The sequence below is a fragment of the Sminthopsis crassicaudata genome, chromosome 2, assembly GCF_048593235.1.
Source record: "Sminthopsis crassicaudata isolate SCR6 chromosome 2, ASM4859323v1, whole genome shotgun sequence".
Lineage (NCBI taxonomy): Eukaryota > Metazoa > Chordata > Mammalia > Dasyuromorphia > Dasyuridae > Sminthopsis > Sminthopsis crassicaudata.
In genome coordinates, this window is record NC_133618.1 from 205,444,381 (window position 1) to 205,466,717 (window position 22,337).

Genomic DNA, 22,337 nt, shown 5'->3' on the forward strand with positions numbered 1-22,337 from the left:
GGAGGCACCAGAGTGGGATTTGAGTGGAGGATCTTAGGACATGTATTTCCTTAATCTGAAATTTCTTTCACCCTAAAAAAATTAGCTAGGAAGTCCTATAAGAAAATAAACACATTTCATGTCCAGTAAATGGACTTAAAATATTTTCTATGTCACAAAAATATACTATCAAACACCATCACATAGCAATATCGGAACACTGGCATTTTCTATCTCATTTAAAATCATACTTTGTTTCTCCTTCCCCCAGAAGTTTAAAGAACATGAAAAATTATTTTTAATAACTTTTAAAAAATATGAACTGGATTCAAAAATGCCTTTCCTTTAACCTTCAACATCATATAAATAAGAACATGGCTTTAAGATTTATTAACTTGCAGTTTTAAATCTTTTGCTTGAAATTTCCCTCCCTTCTACCATTCCCCCCTCACACCCACTCTGCCACCCTCCTCCACTGTCACATATCATGAAGTTTCTGATGATAAAGAAAAAGTGATTCAAAAGCTACAATAAACCTGCTAAATATATGTGAATCTGAATCACAAAACTTTTTATACTCAAGGACCTATGTTCCATTTTCATCATCAGTCACTTCAATAACAAAACCTAGTTAATTAAAGTTATCTCTAGATTTTAACATAATCAAACAAGGAGTAAAAATCTGTAGGGACATTAGGTTACTATCCTAAAACTTCAACAAAAGGTTCAACTTTATAAGAATCAGAAAAATTAATGAAGCACTTGGGCTTTTTTTTTTTTTTCCCTCTTAAGTAATTTAACATTTGCTAAAGATTTATATTTCAATGCTATAATAATGATGACAGCTAGGTGGCATAAGAGAGAACAGTGGTCTTGGAATTGGGGGAATCAGTTCAAACACGACCTCGGATACTTAGTTGAGTGACTGTGCAAATCACTTAATCTTGTTTGTCTCAGTTTCCTATCTCTAAAATGAGCTGGAGTAAGAAATAGCAAACCACTCTAGTACCTTTGAGAAGCAAACTCTAAATGGGGTCATGAAGCATCAGACAAAACTGAAAAATCACTGAATAAGAATACTACAATAACTAATATTTATATAGAGCTTAAAGTTCATCATGTACTTTACATACATGATTCTCATATTGATGCTTACAATAATCTTCTAGAGCAAGACACCAATGGCAAGAAATGAGCCTAGATGTTTCTTGACTTTAAGTTCATCATTTTTTATATTAAATAATTTTGTCTTTTAAAAATGTTATCAGGGCAACTAGGTGACACGGTGGATAGAACACCAGCCCTGAAGTCAGGAGGACCTGAGTTCAATCTAACCTCAGACACAACACTTCCTAGTTGTGTGGCCCTGGGCAAGTCATTTTATGTAACTTAATAGAGCAAATACAATTAAATTTTCAATAATTTTATTAACTATTTTTGGGTATTCATTAATGTATACTGTGACATTTTTCTAACAGCCTCCTATTGGCTCCAGTTTTACACATAGTAAGACATTTCTTAATTAAACTATTTTTATGTGACAACAGAAGATTAGAAATTTTAACATTTTTAATTCATTAAAACTGAAAGTTGCTATAAGATTAAGTCACCCCTGTATAAAAATAAGATATATTTACAGTTAGGTACTATTAACAGTTAGCATAGAATAATTTTCTAGCCAGAAATGATGACTCAAAAGTTCATTTACTAAGGCAGAAGACCTAGTCTATTGTTTAAAAAGCCATCTCTAAATATCCCTTCAGCCAAAATCAATTAACAAAGTTATTTGTAAAAATCATAACTGTCCAAATTTTGAAAAATTTCTGACTGTTAATATGATATTAACAAAAAAACCCATAGCAATTCATTTTATTATTTACTTCAAGCCTTGAGTCTCAGTAATAGACATGATATCCAGCTTATACATTTCCTCTCCCTCTTCATGCTTGGCCTTCATTGTAATATGTACTTTCACATTCATGTTTAAAAACTTTCTAACAGCTGACCTCATAATTTCTCTACTTCCTCTACAAAAACAATCTCCTCTTTATCCATCCTATTTCCACTAGTCATTAATATTGTCAGATCTTGGACTTCAACATCTTTCAGAAACAGGCCATCTCTAAGATCTGGAGCCATGATTGTGATATAAATATACCATTTCTAAGATCCCTATTTCACTGCTCACAAGGACTGCTTCAGACCATTCTTTGACATTCTAGCTTCCATGTGTATTCCTAACTTCTAGTTCTGGCAGGATGTCCTAGCCTTCAACTCTGCTGAGATGATTAAGGCCATGAGGCCTGCTCCCTCCACTCTGCTTCTGTTCCTTAAAACTTAATGGTTTCAAATTATTTTTCTTCTTGCTTCTAGGCACAGAGAAAGAAAAATCTTATTCTTAGGGTTTTGTTTTGTTTTGTTTTGGTTTTAAAGGAGTCTTGTCTTAACCCTTAACATCAAGACCTTTTTCCAGCCATTCAAGCTTACAGCTTAGGTGTTATCTTCGATTCTGTAGTCTCCAAGTTCTGTAAAGATTCTGGTTTCCCAACATTTCTAGCACATGCTTCCTTCTCTTCTTTGACACTGCAACAACTCTGATGCAGGTTGTCATTACCTCATACCTGGGTTACTGCATTAGCCTGCTGGCTGGTCTTTCCCTACTCCAGCTCATTCTTCACTTAGCTGTCAAATTACTCTTTCAATGATCACTAATGAGCTAACAGCAAAATCTAATTTTTTGGCATTCATCCTGTACCTACTGATAGAAAACACTGCTGATAGCTTCACTGATTAACAATAAGTTACACAATAAGCTATAGTGTATTGATTTAAAACTTATTTCCCATAAAACACAACTGGTGAAATACATTTTTACAGAGAAGTGATTTGCCCACTCTCAAAGGCTAGTATAAGGCCTTATACTAAGAAAGGATTTGAACCCAGGTATTCTGAACCTACCTCTCATGTTTCTACTGTACCGTGCTTCTTCCCTTCCTGGGAGATGTCTTCTATTCCTCAGCTTTCAGGATAACTCATTCCTCTTTATTCTCCTACTGTGGTTACTCTTTTTCCTATGGTGGTTTGTAATCTTTCTAACCTCATATATCAATCTTCTCAAGGCCTGCTCTTGTTCTTCTCTCTTGGTATACTCTGTCCTTAACATTCTCTTTCACTCTGAGAGCCCCAGTCCCTAGATAGATGACTATCTAATCTCTCTACACTTGTTTTCCCTTCTAAGCTTGAAGCCCAAATCTCCAGTGGCCTTGATATACTCCATTTGTATGTTTCTTTCTAAATTTGGTCCTCCTATTTCTCTAGTTACCTATAAGACCGACCACCTATTTACCTGTTTTCCATATCTAAAATATGCAACTGTCTTCTTTCATGTTTTGTTCTCCCTCATCTCTGGTATTCAATCAATTAGCAGCATTTGTGGATTTCTCTTCTTCAAAATTTCTCATTTATCCCCTCTACTTTATTCCCATTGATATCACTATCATACAAGTCCTCATTAGCAACTATCTAGTCAAAATAATCTCCTCGCAAAATTTTTCTACCTCTATTCTTTTTAGGTCCAGCTGAGCTTTTATACTACTTTCTAGAAAAATCTTTCCTTCATACAGATCTGCCTGTCACACTTCAGAGATAAGAACTTCCAAAACATACTAACTGCATAAGTATAAAATTCAAAGTCTTTTCCAAATATTCATAGCCCTTCAAGATCTGATGTCACCCTACTTATCCTGCTTCTTTACCTTACATTGCTTCCTTGCTTTCCTCTTCAACCCAATCCTCCTACTCAAAATATCTTTAACATTCTGGCCTTTTTGTCTTTATTCACATTGTTCCCTCTCCTGGGAATGTTCTCTTCACCTACTGAATTCCTACTCATTCTTTAAAAACCAATTCAAGTAACTCCTTCCCTCACTCAATGAAATTTCCCCTGTTTCCCCTCCTAAAGAACTAGTAATGACCTCTTTCTTCATACCTCATATAATACGCTTTGTTTTACAATTCTTGAATGGGCTAATGCAATTAATATTGCACAGTTAGTAAGGAAGCTTTGTGTTTTACTCCTTACTGTAAGATCAATGATAGCAGGATTATGTTTCATCTAAATCTAGAATCTAGGCCAATGTTCTGCAGACATTTAATATTAATTACTTAAATACTAACTGGATGAAAATAGGGAGAAATGTGTTTTTGCTTATGAGAGGGATGGACTTTATTTGTCACATATAATACATTCTCCCACGATATATAATGAACATGCCAAGAAAGAGATTAAATTCATCAATACCTTGTAAAAAATATTGTTAGCTTTGTGATATTATTGAGTATAAAAGGTCAAGAAACTAAGAATTAGGTACTATACATAACATACCTTACAGCTAAACCTCTCTGTGATGGAGTTAGTTCTTCTTCTTTTCGAAACATACCTATAAAACAGAAATAAGCTACTTCATAAATGATATATTTTTTAAAGGACAGACAGTATTTTATCATAAAACTGGAAAGGGACTTTATGAATGTGGAATATGTCATTTTATGAAAAGTAAATCACTGCATATTTTACTCAGCTGTTTGAGATAGTAAAAATGTGGAATACAATAGTCACAGATTTTTTAATCACAATGGATCTTACATGCCAAATTATCCAAATCTTTTATTTTACAAAGAGTCAGATGATTTAACAACTGAACAAAAAGAAAAAGGAAAGTCACTTAACCTCCCTGTATGACTGGTGACTCTTAAATACCAATTGTATATTGCTTATCTGTATTTTTAAGAAGGCTTTTCAATCCAAGCGATTTATTTTAAATCAATGAAAACAGTTCCAGATCCCACATAACTGACTTCATCACATCATTTTTTTTTTGGATAAGGCACTACATATAATAGTGTAATTTCCTTTGAATGCTTTGTTTCTCCATCCTAAACACTGAAGATGATAAAGAACATACATCAGCATGATAAACTGTCCAGCTTCCAATTCAGCAAGCAATTAGAATTCATGTGTACTAGGAAAAGAAAAACAAAGGACAGTTTCTATCCTCAAGAAGTTTATATTCCACTATACATCTTTAAGTTTCAAAATCTGGAAAATGTTATTACTCATAATAGTTTTATTGATGAGATTATTATAGGTGCACTGTGTTGGAACATAAACGGCAATCTCCTTGATGAGCCAGCTAATTCCTTGTCCATTTAACAGTTCTCTCTCTCTACTCAATTTGCTAAATAACTATATTAGTAGGTAGATTATTAAGTACCATTAAAATGGATAGTTGAAGCACCAGGTTATTAGTGCTACTGAAATTACTCTGGAAGAAAAATACTCACATAAAAAATAGGAAGCTGCATTTTTTAAGGAAATGTATGTTAATTTTTATAAGAACTCAGCATGCTATTAGTAGAATAACCTACTGCTTTAAGAACACTTAAAAATATAAAATAGTACATTTTTGTAAAGTTCTAAAACAACTTAATCGAATACCCAAATCCACTATCCCCTTTCAAAAGCCCCCTTTATATCACCACCACCATTATATGAAGAGAATTCTGAATTTCTAAGAGGCCCATTTTTGTTTGTTTTTTGGGGGACATGAATATTAATACTTATACCATAAATTTAAAATACTAGCACATAAAATTATTAGTTGAATGACTTTAGGCAAATCTCTTAATAATAATAATATATTTATAAAGTGCCTTTAAATTTGTAAAGGGGTTTATATATATTTTCTAATATGATCCTCCCAATTACCATAAAATACATGTGCTATTGCTTTCTTTTTCTATAGATTAAAAAACAAATTCAGAGAAATTGTGACTTGTCCAAGGTCAAAATGCTAATTATTAGTTCTATACACATATAATCATCTTGCATATCCAACTGCTTTTTAGATATCTTGAAACGGATGTCCAATAGACATCTTAAACTTAATATGTCTGAATGGGGAACTCATGATCCTTCCCTCTAAACCCTCCATTCCGCCTACCCTCCTTATTTCTGTAGAGGACATCATCATCATTCTCCCAATCCCCCTCATCTTGCAACCTGGGAGTCATCCTGGATTTCTCACTATATCTTACTCCCCATATCCACTTTTTGTGTTTGATCATGTTTTCCCATTCCTAGAGTATATCCTTTTTTCATTTTTGCTTATTAAAATCTTCATTTTTCTTCTAGGCTTTGTGTAAATACTGCTACTCCACTAAATCTCCCCTAAGCCCTTCAGTTGTCAATGCTCTTTCCTTGTTTAGAATACTTTAAATTTGTTTATCTGTATATAGGTTGAATCTCTAATTCCTGCAAAATGTAATTTCCCTGATAGCAAGAACTTTTTTTACTTCAATTTTTGAGAATCCCACATATACATACTCACCACAGTGCTTTATAATTAGTAGTTTATACATTATTTAAATGAACTGAATTACTAGATAAAGAAACATTGATTAAACACACTTCTGGTTGGTAATATTAGAAATAGCCACAGTAACTGCTGTATATGACTGTCAAATAAGATTGTTATTCATAGCAAAGAAAAACAAATTCCTTCACTGGCTCTATATAAAAATTATGTCTCATTTTGTACCCTAAGTCCCCTAAGTCCATCACTTCTCTGTCATGTTATAGATAGCATGTTTTATCAGTCCTCTGGAATTGTGGTTGGCCAGTACACTGATCTTATAAGTTTAAATGTAGTTTGTCTTTATAGTCTTGTTATTGTATAAATTGTTCTCTGCTTTTCATTCAGTCTATAAATGTCTTCAAAATTAAATGACTTTATAATATTGATGTTAAAGTATAAATTGTTCATCTGGTACCACTCACTTCATTTTGCATCAGTTCAATTAAGTCTTCCTGTCTCTTAAATTTCTTTAAAATTTCCTCATTTATTACAGAAAATAGTATTCTATCACATTCATATTGCACATTTTGTTCAGCCATTACCCAACTGAGGGATATCCCTTTAGTTTCCATTTTTTTGTCATCACAGAAAGGGGTGCTAACAAATATAGATATAGATATAGACATAGAAATATATGGTATTTTCCTCATTTTTGATCACTTTTGCATATAGGTCTAGCAATGGTAAAGGTGAGTTCAAAGGGTTTGTAAGCACTTAAGTGTATAATCTATACTGCTTTCTAGAATTATATCCATTTATAGGTCCACTGACAGTAAATCAATGTCCCTGTTGCCACAGTCCCTCCAACATTCAACATTTTCCTTCCTTTCATTTTGCTATTTTGTTAAGGAAGGTAAGGCAGAATCTCAGTTGCTTTAATTTGCATTTCTCTAAATAGTAATAATTAGCAGCAATTTTTCACATGTTGATTGATAATTATAGTGATTATCCTTAGGGTTCCTTTTCCTGCACAATTCTAATTGGTAATATTTAGAAATATTTTCATTAATGTTGAGGGCACTACTGTCTTCCCAGTCACCCAGAACTTCAATCTTGATTGTAACCCCCCATTCCCTATTCTTACTTTTTCATATTCAATCTGTTGCCAAAGCCTGATGATTTTTACTTTTGTAATACTTTTTGAATATGCCCCTTTCTCTCCTTGCCACTCTGCCACCATCTTTAGGGAGTTCATCATCACTTCATGCCTGAATTATGGAAACAGGCACAATGGTGAGTCTCCCTGCTACAAGCTTTTCTTTACTCTAGTCCATCTTCCACTCAGATGTCAAAATGTATATATTAGAGTGCAGGTCTAATCAAGTCATTTCCTTATTCAATAAATTTTAGTGACTCCTGATCATCTTCAGGATCAAATTAAAAAAAAAAGACACATGTTCAAGGCCCTTCATAAGTTGCGACCCCCTTTCTTTTCTTATATCTTCTGTTCTTATGACATTGGTCACCTAGCTATTCCTCCAAAAAGACACTCCATTATCCTGACTCTGGGCATTTTCACTAACTGTCCCCCATTCTGGAATGCTTACTCTCTTCATCTCTGCCTCCTGGTTTCCTTCAGGTTCCAGGAAAAAAACCTCGTATTCTATAGGAAGTCTTTTGTGATTCCTTTTAACCCTAGCTTCTTTCCTCTGTTGTTTATTTCCAATTTATCTTGTGCAGGGTTTTTTTTATTTGTTTGTTTTTTTAAATAAATAAATTGTTTGCATGTTGTCTCTTCCATTAGACTGTGAATATCTTGACAAAAAGGGCAGTTCTTTTTTTGTATTTCCTAGTGTTTATCACAGTACCTGGTACATATACATGATTAAGAGATGTTTATTGACTAAGTGGCTCATGTTTATCATGACACTTTCCACTACTCACTGGAAGACCCTCAATTTGCGTTCTTTAGAGACTGTGGTATTCCAGGACCCACAGCACCATCAAAAAATTAACATTAAAAAGACCAATCTTTGTTTCAGGTTGAAGACTGGGCTAATTCACAAGTTGCTAGGAACTTAAGAAAATCAAAAATCATTTTCTATTTAATGGGTATAACATGATGTGGTGCTGGCTAAAAAGTTTTCCACACATATAACGCAATACTCTCCCACAACGTGCCAATTACTATGATAAGCACTTAACAAATATTATCTCAAAACTTATTTGGGCTCTTTTCCAGATATATACCCTTGTCTACTTGCAATGAAAATAATCTTACTACTAAAATGAAGTGCCTGTGTACTCTCTTATATGACTCATTCCTGAGTTGTGCAAAAGGAAAGAGGTAATTGCTTGATAAGTGGCTTTGAAGAAAGAACTACGGAAAGCCTGGAACTTGGTTGATCGATCTCTAAATCCCAAGGCTGCCATTCCAAAAAATCTCTAATCTCCTTTAGGTGACAAAGGAAATCCCAATAACTTGGTGAGGTAGAAAGCACACAGGATCTGAGTCACAAAATAGAATTTCAGTACTTTTTTTGATTATTAGCTATATGTCAGAAATCTACTTAACTGCATATGAGTCTTGATTTCCTCAGCTTTAAGTTCTGATATAATAATAATATATACACCAAGATTTTTCTGATGAAAATATTTTGAAAATCAAATATCATGTAAGTATGAGTTATTATTATTGGTGCTTCCTTACATATTCTTCTGATATGACCCTAGATCATCAGGATAGTGGAAAATGAACCATGGTAAAGCAGGTACCCCAGACTGAAAAAAATTTCAAAAACCTAATGGTATGGAGTGACTCTTAATTAGGTAGGTGATCCTAAGTTGATGAATTTTTGGCAAATGATGACTTCAGAAACTGAGGTTAACAGGAAATAATCAATCCTGCATAAATCCTTTCTTCTGCTATGATATTAGGAAAATAGGGAAGAAGAAGACAGTGCTAGGAATCAATCTTGAGACTAGAAAATTTAGTTCACTGCTAGTACTTTTAAAAACAATCTTTGCTCAATGAATAATGGTCTTACTTAATCTTAATAATAGAAAAACTTAACTGCTGCCATTGATGTTAATTTTTCCTATAAATGAAATCAAAGAACATGATGATGAAGTTGTTTCTATGTAGAGAAATAGCTATGTTCTCTCTCTCTCTCTCTCTCTCTCTCTCTCTCTCTCTCTCTCTCTCTCTCTCTCTCTCTCTCTCTCTCTCTTTTTTTTTTTTGCTGAGGCAATTGGGGTTAAATGACTTGTCCAGAAATGTTAAGTGTCTGAGGCCAAATTTGAACTCAGGTCCTCCTAAACTTCAGGGCTAGTGCTCTATCCACTGAGCCACCCAGCTGCCCTCCCCCCATGTTCTCTTTTAAGACACTAACAAAGAAATGGATAGAGTAGGTTTTAACTGGTACCCTTGGAAGGAATATTACGTAAGTCTTGGCCATGTCTTTTGTATAACTTTTTTGTTGAAAGCATGAGAACGCTTGCAGTTATCTGATAGAATGCCAGAGAAGGACATAAGAGGGTTTGGTCATCCTTTGGATACCTTAATTAATGAGTATACTTTATTGAAGGCCTGTTCCCCAGAAACTCAGCCAGTTCCGAGTAAACATAATCTTCCTAAAGAAATGAACGAATATTCTCCTTGATGGGACTCTTGTGATGGAGCATCCTATACCTGAGAGGCTGCTACAATTCAAGAGTTCAAGAGTCACATATCAAATTAGAATACTTAGGGTAGTGCTCTCTTTATTTTCAGCATATAAATACCCCTTAGTGGAAAGGGACTTTGAGGATTTGGGCTAGGAAGTACTATACATCTTGCTTTAGCAAAGGTTCCTTGAGGCTGAATAACTGTGACCACTCTCCCAACCAAAGAATTCAGAGTGGTGATGATGTATATTAAATGTTATTTGTCTGTTTGTTACAATATCTTCAGGGTAACCACTGTATTTGTTAATTGTGTGTTACTTTTGTACTATGAGTTTTCTCTTATGTCTTATTTAAATCAAGGTTTGGTGTAGTAATAAACTTGTACCCACCCTTTTTGAGATTATGCCTATTGAATGCAAAATCTTCCAAACCTAGATTAATCTTACAAACCATACAAGGCATATTTTACTGGACACTTCAGTTCACCCTACCGTGCTCCAAAAGAAGGTAAGCTAATAGAACACCATGAATACAACTGCAGTTTATGTCTCAACTTCCATATTAGCAGATGAAATAGATAATTTATAAGAAGAAAATGGCCATGTCTTTCAAAATAAGTCAGTGTGTACTTTGATATTTATAACTTCCATGGGTTAGAAGAAAAAACATTAAGGTGAAAATTCTACTCTGATATGATTTAAAATGATAAAATATTCAAAAGTTTTGTTAATATCTCATATTTTCTTCAAGGAGATAAAGAGCACTAGAATATAACAAAAATTTAACTGACTATATCTTGATAGATGATAATACAGAATAAATAGAAAGAAAAGTTACCTCAAAAATTATCTTTCTGTGGTCAGTCAGGAATATTGGATAAAGGACAAAATTAATGACAACTTAGCAGAAAGGAAAAAAGATGAGAAGCAGAATGTAATTTAAATAGCTCAAACCTGATCATTTAAGGAAAAAAAAAAGCTGGAGGAAAGGTGAATAAAAGTAAAGATCCTAAAGATGCAGACTACCATCATTTCTTAGTAAAGCTGAATGCCTACATATCAGTCACCATATTGTGACTGTGCCACCACAATGTGGCCACCAAAAAAGGACCAAGAAACCATCTTAACTGGAAGACACAATCTTTATATGAAAAGAAAATACAGCCACTGGGGACAACAACGGTTTAGAGTTCAAGTTCATTTATAAAGCAATACTGAGAAGGAAGGATAGAAAATTCTAAACAGTATTATTTCATAATACAATGAAATGCAGATGGAGAACATTGTGGGGAGATGACATATTAAGAACTAGAAGAACACACATATCCACAAACATTCTAATAAACCCTAAAATTGTGCTATTAAGAAATGATGAGGAATCAACTATAAACTTTTCCATTCAATCTAGGATATCACAAAAAGACTGGTAGAGTCCTGTGAAATCATGGAATTAAGATAAGCTAGAGTACATAGAAAGTAAAATATGAAACTGCCAGACAGAGAATGCGGCTAGGGCAGTACCCAGCACAAGCTACCCAAGGCAACTGAAGCGAGGGACAAAGTGTAGGCTTTGTCAGCCAAGGTGGAATGACCCAGGAACCCAACCAGTTGGAAGAGATAAGGCAAGATCAGTGACCAACAGGGATGATCTAGGAGTCAAATCTGAAGCAGGAAACAGGGCAAAAGCAGCACCCAGCACATCTAGGGTCCGCCCCAACCTTATCCATAATAGGGCAACGGGAATATAATAACAGTGCCCAGTATCAAGTGCAAGGAGACTGACATAGTGCAGTGCCCAATGTGAGGTGAGTTAGAGGACTTATACGGGGGGGAGAAATAGGGTCAGAATTCAAGCAAACCATACCTAGCAGAGGAGTCAGGCAGCACATGCTCAATCCAGCTCTCAGGCAGCCCAGGCCAAAATCACAACTACAAACAAGGCTGATCAAAGTAGAGTTTGGTCATAATCAATGCACTCAGGATTAAATAGGGCCTAACCATACCACCCACAAGTGCGGGAGTATAGTTTGACCATAACACAAGCCCACCATCCAGAAAGTGAGGTTGGAGAAATGAATCAACAGGAGAAAATGTCAAATACAATGTAGAAAATACCTTGGACTGAGAGAAGCTCAAGGGGGTAAACCCAGAAGAAGAGAAAACTTCCACAAGTCCAAGAAGAACCTCAGAGAAAAAGAATGTCTTGGCCACAAGGACTACAAGAGTACCTGGAAGAAATGAAAGAAAAGATACACAATGGAACACATAGGGAGGAAAAAATGGCAAGGAGAGTTAATACTTTAGAACAAATGGTGGTAAACTGGGCTCAAGAATTCAACTTTCTGAAAATTAGGACTTCAAAAAGAAAATAACTCCAGAAGACAATAAAAAATATTAAACAAAATCAAAAGACTTTAAAAAAAAAAGAGAAAAAAATATGGAATTTATTATTTTTTAAAAACCTGATATGGAATATAGGTCAAGAAGAAACACTTTAAGAAACAGTAGACTACCTCATGACCAGAAAAATGAAGCTTGAATATAATATTTCAAGAAGTCATAAATGTAAACTGCCCAGATAACTTAGAACCAAGTGGCAGAGTGAGAATATAAATATTCCACTTAGCATCTCCTGAAACAAACTACAAAATGAAAACTTCTAGTAATGCCATAATCAAAATCTAGAGCTTTCACATTAAAGAAAAAATACTGCAAGCAGCCAAAAAGAAAGCATTCATGTACCAAGAAACCATAATCAGGAGCATATAAGACTTTCCACCTAGCATTATAAAGGAATAGAGAGAGGACTTAGAGTATAGTATTCCAAAAGGCATAAAATTAAAACAATAATCTTTATCGATAATGGCAGTACTTAGTAGAGAAATTCAATTTAAAATACTTATAGAATGTAAAAAATGATATAGAATTAAGACTATAAAATATAAGTACCAAACACTTTTTATGAAAACATGAAGAGACATATAATTCGAGAAATTGCTCAGAGTAAGTTGAATATAATAAAAGTGACAATTCCTAAATTAATTTAATTTACTTATTCTGTGCCACATCAATGAAAATTTTAAAATGTTACCATATGGAAATAAAAAAAGTAATAAAATTCATCTTGAGGAATAAAAAGTAAAGAATTACAAAGAAAAAAACATTTTTTTTTTTTAATTAGGAAGGTGGCCCAAAAAAATACCAGATCTCAAATTATATCACACAGCATCAGTCAAAATGATTTGGGAATGGTTAAAAAATAAAGATAATCTCATGTCTTAAAGATTTCAACTGCTAGAATAAAGAATCACTTTGATTTTTTTAAAAGTTGCTAAGAAAAATGGACTCTAGTCTAGCAGAAAATAGGATAAGTCAACATCTCACACCATATTCAAAGATAAGTTCCAAATATATGAATGACTTAGATATAAAGAGGGACCATTATAAACAAATTAGACGAGTAAGGAGGAAATTACCCTTCAGATGGACATGGGAACAGTTCATAACCAAGTGGTACAGAGAGAATTATAGGAGACAAAATGGACAATTTTAATTACATAAAAATATTTTGCCCAAACAAAACCAATACAGCAAAAATTAGGAGACAAAGAAGCAAGTAAAAGAAAATATCTTAGCAAGTGTCTCTTATGAAATTTCATATCCAAGACATCTAATAAACTGATTCAAATTTATAAGAAAATCATTTATCAACAGAATTGTCAAAATATAAGAACAATGTTTTTAAGGGAAAAAAATTCAAGTTATCTACAACAACCACATGGGAAAAAAGCTCCAATTCACTAATCATTAGAGAAAACTCAAATTAAAGTATCTCTTAGTTTCCAACTCACAGCCATGATAATTGTTGGAGAGGCTGTGGGGAACCAGGTATACTAATAATGCACTATTGGCAGAACAGTGAATTGGGTTATAAAACAATTTGGAACTATACCCAAAGTCACCAAGAAATATCTCAAGCTATCTTTCCAAAGAAATGAACTGCTCATGTATTAAAGGAATGAGTGAAGAAATTCTAGTATATCAATGTAATAGAATATTATTGTGCCATGAAAAATGACAAAATGGATATTTCCAGCAGAAACTGTGAAGACATGTATAAACAGATACAGTGATGTAAAATGAGAACATTATATACAACATGAGAACAACAACTTTTAAAGACTTTAAAACCAATCAAGCAAATCTAATCAAACTAGCCTAATCAAACAAAGATAAACTATCATTCCAAATGATCAAAGATCATCTGCAGGCTATTCATTTCTTGACAAAGAGGTAATGGATGCAATACAAGAATGAGACATATATTCCAGACTTGACAGTTTACTTTTTTTGGACCATATTTACTTGTTACAATGCTTTCTTTTGTTCACTGGGATGAGCAGTGGGGAGTGGGGAGAAATGCAAAATGAGAAGCCAAGAGCAAGAAAGAAGAAAAACGGTTATTAAACAAAAAGAAATTACCTATAGATCTTTGGTAGGGAAAGAGTTTGTGGCCAAAAAGGATAGAGAAGATCATGAAAAAATAAACAACTTTGATTGTATAAAGTTTTTAAATTTAAGCTTTTCAAATTAAACATAATTTAAATTATGCTTATAACTGTATAAACAAAACCACCTGCAGGTAAAATTAGAAAGAAAACAGTTTAATGGGGCGGGGGGTGGGGAGGGAACAGGAGACTTTGTTGCAAGTTTCTCTGACAAAAGTCTCATATCCACAATATATAAGGAACCAATTCAAATTGATAAGAACAAAAACTGTTGTTAGATAGCAGATATGAACATAGAGCTTTCAGAGGAAGACATACAAGCCATCAATTATATGAAAAAATGTTCCAAATCACTTCTAATTAGAGAAATGCAAGTGAGGTTCTCTTCATAATATCTAATATTCATAATAATATATTCAGATTAACAATAACAAAAGAAGAAACTGAAAATTGTTGTAAAGCCCTTGGGAAACCAGGCACACTAATACATTATCAATGGAACTATTAATTGGTCAGGAAAATTACAGATATATAAATATCTATTAACCCAGCTTTGCTAATACTAAATCTAGGTCTATAGACGAAGGAGATCAAATAAAAATAATCCATATGTAAGAAATTACATATAACAGCTGTTTTTATTGTAACAAAGAACTACAAACTAAGGGGGTATTTATCTATTGTGAAACTTTTAAACAAATTTTGGTATATGGATGTAAAAATAACAATGGACACTTTCTATGAAACCTGGAAAGACCTATATGAATTGATGCAAAGTAAAGTGAGCAGAACTGAGAAAATAATTCATACAATAATAACATTACACATAGAGAAAAAAAATTGATGACCTTGAGTTGAGAACTCTGAGCAATGTAATGACCAATCATGATTCTAGTGGAATGATGATAAAGCATGGAACTAGCTAATCTCTCTTGGCAAAGATGTGAGGGACTTAGGATGCTATCTATAGTTTTTCAAACATAGTCAATGTAGGAAGGTGTTTTGTTTGATTATGTATATTTGTTACCAAGGCTTTCATTTTCTTTCTTTCTTTCTTTCTTTCTTTTTTTTTTTTTAAACCAAATGGCATGGGGTAGAAGGAAGAGGAGAAATAAGGGTATAGAGGGGGAAAGAGGAAAAAAAAAAGATCAATTAAGACATCTTTTAAAAAAATTCTGAGAATAAAAATAACAAAAAAAAAAAGACCAGAGAATCAAGATTGCTCTGAATGTTAAAGATTGAACTTACTGTAATACTTAATAAGAAAAGGCAAACTGTACAAAATAGAGTTGCAGTTTTTTGTTTGTTTTTTTTACAATGCTCTTTTTGTTTTACTATAATATGTGTAGTGACCTGCGGTCATGTCTACCCTATAATAAGGTACTGAAGTACAAGTGGAAGCAGGATAGTAATGTTTTATTTATTTTTAATTTTTACTTTAAGTTTTGTGTCTATATTGCCTTAATTTTTTAATCTCTTTTACTCAGTGGACCATGGCCTCCAACAAATAATAAAAAGAGAAAAAATTTATATCAGTAAGACTAGCTGACACATTAACTGAGTCTGACCAAGGTTCTCTGATTAAATCCAATATGCTTTCTACTATACTATTTTGTTTCTAAATATATTACCAAATTATTCATTTTTATTTTTAACTTTAGTTGCTAATATGTCTTGTGTACACACAAACATATATTATATATTAATATACGTATAGTATACATATCTTTCTCTATAGAGATAGATATATGTGTGTCTATATAAACACAGATACTATAAATAATGAGTAACCTTTCCCAAATTATTCTCTAAATTTTTGAGATAAATTCCATAGGAAAAAATTATTGCTTAAATTAAAAAAAAAATCTGAACCTATAATTTCATTCCACGTCTTCCTAAGTGGAGACTGGCAATATTTCTAAAGCTCCTAATCTTTGAGGGCACTAAAAGTGACTTATTCATGGCCACGTAGCTAATAAGACAGAGGTCTGACTCAAGGCTACTCATTTGTTCAATACTGCTTCTAGAGTAAGAATTATTTAGCTAACAGAAAAAAGTCTTAGTGAAGAATTTAAAATAAAAAATTCAGTTTAAAAATCCTTACCATCGTGAATCTCATAAGCCAAACTAGTGATCTTCTGTGTAATTATCATCATTGGTCTGTGGCAAAGAAAATGAAAACATTTTAAAATAAAATCATAAACATAATATCTACATATTTTAGAAAGATTTCTTCATTGTTTCTATGACAACAAAACTGATTAGAAAATCTTATTCCACAATTTGTTTACAAAGATGTTTCAAGGAAAAAGAACTTCTCAATAGTAACAAAAAGCAAGTTTTTTTTTTTAATCTGAAGGTTAGGTATAATATTTGTTTCTACAATGTGTGATGATTTATCGGACCAAAAAAGATAAAAATTAATTTCTTAGGTTTAGTTAATCATGTTTGTTACTGTTTGATTTCTATAGGGAGAAACCTGTGTTTCCCTAATCCTTTTGGATATAGGTAAATCTGGGAAGCAATTCTTCAATCTTTTGTGGGCATTACTATTTATCTGTGATAGTTATCAGATAACTATCTATCAAAAATTCAAACCTGTGTATAATAACGGAACTGAGGGACTGAACCTCATATATCAATGAAATAAAGGGATAATAAAGTGTACTTAACAAGAGTACTTCAGCAAAACTAATCAACACATTCACCAAATCTAACAGCCTATGTAATCACACCTGTAATCCCTTCACCTCTTCAAAAAAAATAAAGGAAGATGTACTTCTCATCTTTTCTTTAGAAACATGTCAGGTCATTATAATTTCATGGCAGCTTTTTTTTTTCATGTTGTTCTTTATATTTACACCTATAAAATAATTGTATAAATGCATTTTTCTGGTTCTGTTTATTTTATATAATATTAATTCATAAAGATTTTCCCAAGATTTTCTGAATTCTTCATATTGATAATTTTTATATGGTAGGAAATTCCATTATGTCCATATAACACAATTTGTTTAGCCATTTTCCAAATGATGGGCATCTACTTACTTTGTTTTTACTTCTTTGCTACTACAAAAAGAGAAGGTATGAATCCTGTGTTTCATATGGGATCTTTCTTTTGGTTCTTTGTTCTCTTTGGGTATGTATCTAATTTGTAGAATCTCTATGTCAAAAGGCAAAGACATTTTAAGTCAATTTTAAAAATCTAAATTGCTTCCCCAAAGATTAAACCAATTCACAGCTTCAACAGCATGGATGGATACCATTGTATATTAAGAAAATATACAGGAACCAGAGGGAGGAAACATGATGGAGGGCTCTTGAATGAATATCAATAGAAACAGAAATAGAAATAAATTATTTATTTATTATTATTATTATTATAAATTTATTTATTATTATTATTATAATTAGGGGTCCACTTAAAAGGGTAACTAGATGAAGAATTTGTGAAACATGGCAAGCCCTGAAACAGAGACATGACATCAGTAAAAATAATTTTAAAAGTAAATTTCAATTATTAGTCAACATGTGTTTGTTAAGCATTTTCTATGTACCAGGTACTGTGTTAAAAGGCAAGGACATAAAGAAAAGCAAGTATATGATATCTGCCCCTTAAGGATTTCACATTACAATATGGGATACAACATATAAGCAACTATATACACACAAGACACACATTGTAAATATAAATCCGAAAGAAGAGCACCATAAGAGATGGGAGTCTGGTTTAAACAAAGCCTTGAAGGAAGACAAAGATGGTGGTGTAGAAGGAAAGCATTATAGACATGTGGAATATAGAGTGAAAAAAAACATGGCATACAGAAATGAAATAGTGTGTCAGAGAGAAGAAGGTTCACTGAAGAGAATAAATGTAGAAAGACTAGGAAGGTAAGAAGGAGTTAGGCTATAGAAGGCTTCAAAAGTCAAGAACATTTTATATTTGATGCTTGAAGTAATAAGGAACCTCTAGAGTTTGTTTATTAAGACGGTAACATGGTCACAGAGGCTGACATTGATAATGTCATGGTCCCTAGGAGAATGATAGTGTCCTTAATGAGTTGAGAAGAAGAAAGTGTTTAAGGGAAAAGATAATGAGTTCTGATTTGGACATGTCAAGTTTGAGATATCTGCAAGGCATCCACTTCAAGATGTTCAAAAAAGCAATTGATTATGTAAGATTAGATCAGTTTTAAACTTTAAAAGTTTAAATAGCTTCAATAGCTAAAAACCGCACTAAGACTTTTGGGACATGTTACAGAGTTGAAAATCCCCTCCAGAGAAGATAATTGAACCCATGGGAATTGATGACATCACCAAATGGGATAGTATAGGAAGAAGAGAAGAAAGCCCAGGCTAGAGCCATAGGGAATACCCAAAGTTAGAAGTAGGACCTAGGGGAGGGAGTGAGCAAAGTAAACTGAGAAGCAGCAGAGATATGGGTAGGAGTATTAGTAATGTCATAAAATTCTGGAGGGAGAAAAGTATCCAGGAGAAAGAGGGTGATTGACAAAGTCAAAGACTACAGAGAAATGAAGAAGGATAAGGATTGAGAAGAGATTTTGGTAATTAAAATATCACTGGTAACATTTTCAAATAAATTTAATGAGATTGGAAGTGAAACTGCAGAGAGTTCAGAAGAGAGGAAGATGAAAGGAAGTGAAGACACTAATTATAGATGGCTTTCTCCAATAGTTAAAACACTAAAGAGAAAAAAAAGATAAAGGATTATAACTTATGGGGATGGTTAGATCAAATGAAGATTTTTAAAGGATGGAGGAAGACATGGGTACATTTACAGGCAGTAGAGAAGCAGCTGGTAAAAAGGGAAAGAGTGAGAACAATAGAGGTGGAAATCTCCCAACAAGATGAGATCAAGGGCACCCATTGAAGCTGCACCTTTGGCAAGGAGAAGAGTCGCTTCAATTACTATGAATAGCTGATGGACTTTTCTCTCTACCAAAAGCAGAGCAGAAAAGTTTTTGGCTTGCCTTAATGATAATTTCATCTTTCAAATGGCTGAGGAAATAATTTTGAGAAGCAAAAAAGAAACTTAAAACCATATTATGAATATACAGTTAACTCACCAAACTTAAATTTCTTAAACACCTATATAACAGATAAAGACATATAGACAATAATACAAGAGGAACGTAAAAAGTTTAGCATGGTCCTATAAGAATTGTGTTAAGAATGCTAACATTCAAGATTAGTTTAGTCTCAGAAAGCTAAAGGGAACAAAATATTTCTTTTCAAAACTATATTAAAAATGTGGAGGAAAAAAATAACTTTGTTCAAAGACTGATCATTAATATCAAGTTAGGCACAAAACAGGGACATATAGGAAAAAAGGCTTGAGTTGCATGTAGGATGTCCGGCAAAGGATTCAAACAGATATGAGAGATTCCCTACTAATGTTCCCACAGATCATTCTGGTGATTGCCTCATGGCCAAGAATAAGGCAATCTCCTAAAAGACTGATAGTCACTTAAAAAAAGATTTTGGGCTGCATTAAGATAGGTATCACACTTCCAGGAATAAAGTAGTTATTACCATATGCTGGAAGGACACTGGCAATGTGAAGAATATTCAGAGGAGGGCAACCAGGATGACACAACAAAATAACAACAACAAAGAGGACTCTGTACATGAAACTACAAATTTCTATTACATGCAGATCGCTTTACCTTTGTAGTACATAATAACTTTAACATTTAACTTTCAAAGCTGTTAACTTTCTTTCTTTCCTTTTTTCCCCCCTGAGGGAATTGATGTTAAGTGACTTGCCCAGGGTCACACAGCTAGGAAGAGTTAAGTGTCTGAGGCCACATTTGAATTCAGGTCCTCCTGACTTCAGGGCTGGTGCCAAAGCTATTAACTTTCAAAGCTGTTCAGCCAAATTCTTTCTGGCCTTCTTTCTGCTCTTTTCTGTGAGTTTAAAATTTTCCCCCGACTTTTAAAAGAAATCTTATTGTTACTCTCCTCAATCCCCTTTCCTTTCCAGCATTGCCTTCCAATTGGAAAAAAAAAAATCCTTGTAACAAACATGCCTAGTCAGTCAAAACAAATTTCTACATTAGCCTCCAAAGGAGCTGACTAGCAAGCCTCCTCATCCTTTCTTTAGAACCATGATCACTGCAATGAACAAGTTCTTAATTCTTTCAAAGTTGGTTTTCATCATAATGCTGGTATTATATAAATTATCCTCAGGGTTCTGCTCACTTTAGTTTGCATCTGTTCAGATAAATCCTCCCAAATTTTTATCACTTCTTATGGCACAGTAATATTGCATTATACTCACATATCACAAGTTGTTCAGCTATTATCTAAATGAAGGATACTCCCTTTATTTCCAGTTCTTTGCTACAACAAAAATAATTTCTGTAGCACTGATCTCTGTGGGGTACATATAGGTCTAGGATCACTGGGTCCAAGTATATGCTCAGTGTCGTGACTTTGGAGACATTTTCAAGTTGCTTTCCCAAATTATAGAACCAATTCAGACTCCCACCAACAGTATACTTGAGCACTTATTTTCTGTAGATAATCCCTTTAGCAATTGATATTTTCTTTTTCTGTCACTGTTATCTGATGGATGTGAAATGGAATCTGAGGACTGTTTTAATTTGCAGCATTCACTCTTTAAAAATATTCTTCACAGCTAAGACTCAGGCCCCATTTTAAGTATAAATTCTCTACTAATCCTTTGCATAGTAGAACAGTTTTCAAGTCAATTTAAGATTGCTCTTATTCTTTCCTCTTATGGCAAAAAAAAATTCAAATTTTAATTCTTCCTCATAAATTCTATATTAAATCTTTCAAATATCTTTAGTCTATCCAATAAAATTTTAAGAACATCTAGCATTATCCTATAAGTTGAATAAATCCTAATTTCATTCAGTAAAAAGAAATTTTTTTAATATAAAAATGTATCTTCTTTTAATAAACAAAAATTTGAAAAGTAACAGATTTTCACAAGTTTCATATATTTAACCCTTGGATTCTATAATTTGTACATTCTATTTAAAATATATAAATATAATAATGATAAATATTGTATTTTGTACATCTTTGTCCCTTTCTTCCATGATGATATAGATTTAAATACTCCTATATACAATACTCCTATAGATTTAAATGGTTGTAGTGGTTTAGACAATAGAAATAAACAAATAAAAGTAATTACATTTTAAAATATTTCCCTGGAAGTCATATGCTACCAGTGGCAAAGTCAAAAAAGCTCAATTGAACTATTGCTACTTCTCAGTGGAAAAAAACCCCCCATTCTTCTCATGTTAAATGAATTTGATAAAGATTAATAAAATGGATTAAATGAGTTTTTATGGAGTATAAAAATGAAATTGGCTTTATTATTGTATTTATTAAAATTTTATTTGTAAAAATGTTTATCCTAAACACCTAACCTAGGCCTTTTATTATCTGCCTCCTCTTCCCTGTCCAATCACACAACAGGCTGAAAATCAATAATTTTGATTATCTTCCTACCAGGGGTGGGGGGTGGGGGTAAAGACAATAACCTAATGGCTATCAAAGCTGGAACTCTGGTTGGTTGGTTTATTGTTCTTCATTCTCAAACAGAACCGAAATTATAACATTCCTTAGAATCTAGAGATCGTATACACAATTTAATTTGACCAACAGAAGTTCAGAAGCTTCTACCACAGTTTGGATACAAATAGTTCATATGAACATTTGGAGTAGAAATGTCTTTAAATTTGCACATCTTATGTTTCTTTTGAGCTACTGCAATTCTGCTATGCTCTTTGATGAAGGCACACCAGGCTAGGGGTCGTTTGCTAACAACTTCC

General features: G+C 33.1%; 1 protein-coding gene across 5 annotated transcripts in view; it reads right to left on the reverse strand.

Annotated features, from left to right (window-relative positions):
• MBOAT2 (membrane bound glycerophospholipid O-acyltransferase 2) overlaps positions 1-22,337 on the reverse strand; it is a 159,918-nt gene that overhangs the window by 30,662 nt on the left and 106,919 nt on the right. For 4 of the 5 annotated variants that reach the window (XR_012486153.1, XR_012486152.1, XM_074288095.1 and 1 more), the window contains exons 5-6: positions 16,613-16,668; positions 4,364-4,418 (exon numbers count right to left, since the gene is read on the reverse strand). Coding sequence is in view for 3 of the 5 variants with exons in the window: in XM_074288095.1 (XP_074144196.1) it covers positions 4,364-4,418; positions 16,613-16,668 (111 nt within the window). In the remaining 2 variants the exon portion in view is untranslated. Of the gene's footprint in view, positions 1-4,363; positions 4,419-12,115; positions 12,177-16,612; positions 16,669-22,337 lie in introns of those variants that run through there. The other variant, XM_074288096.1, reaches the window with a different exon arrangement.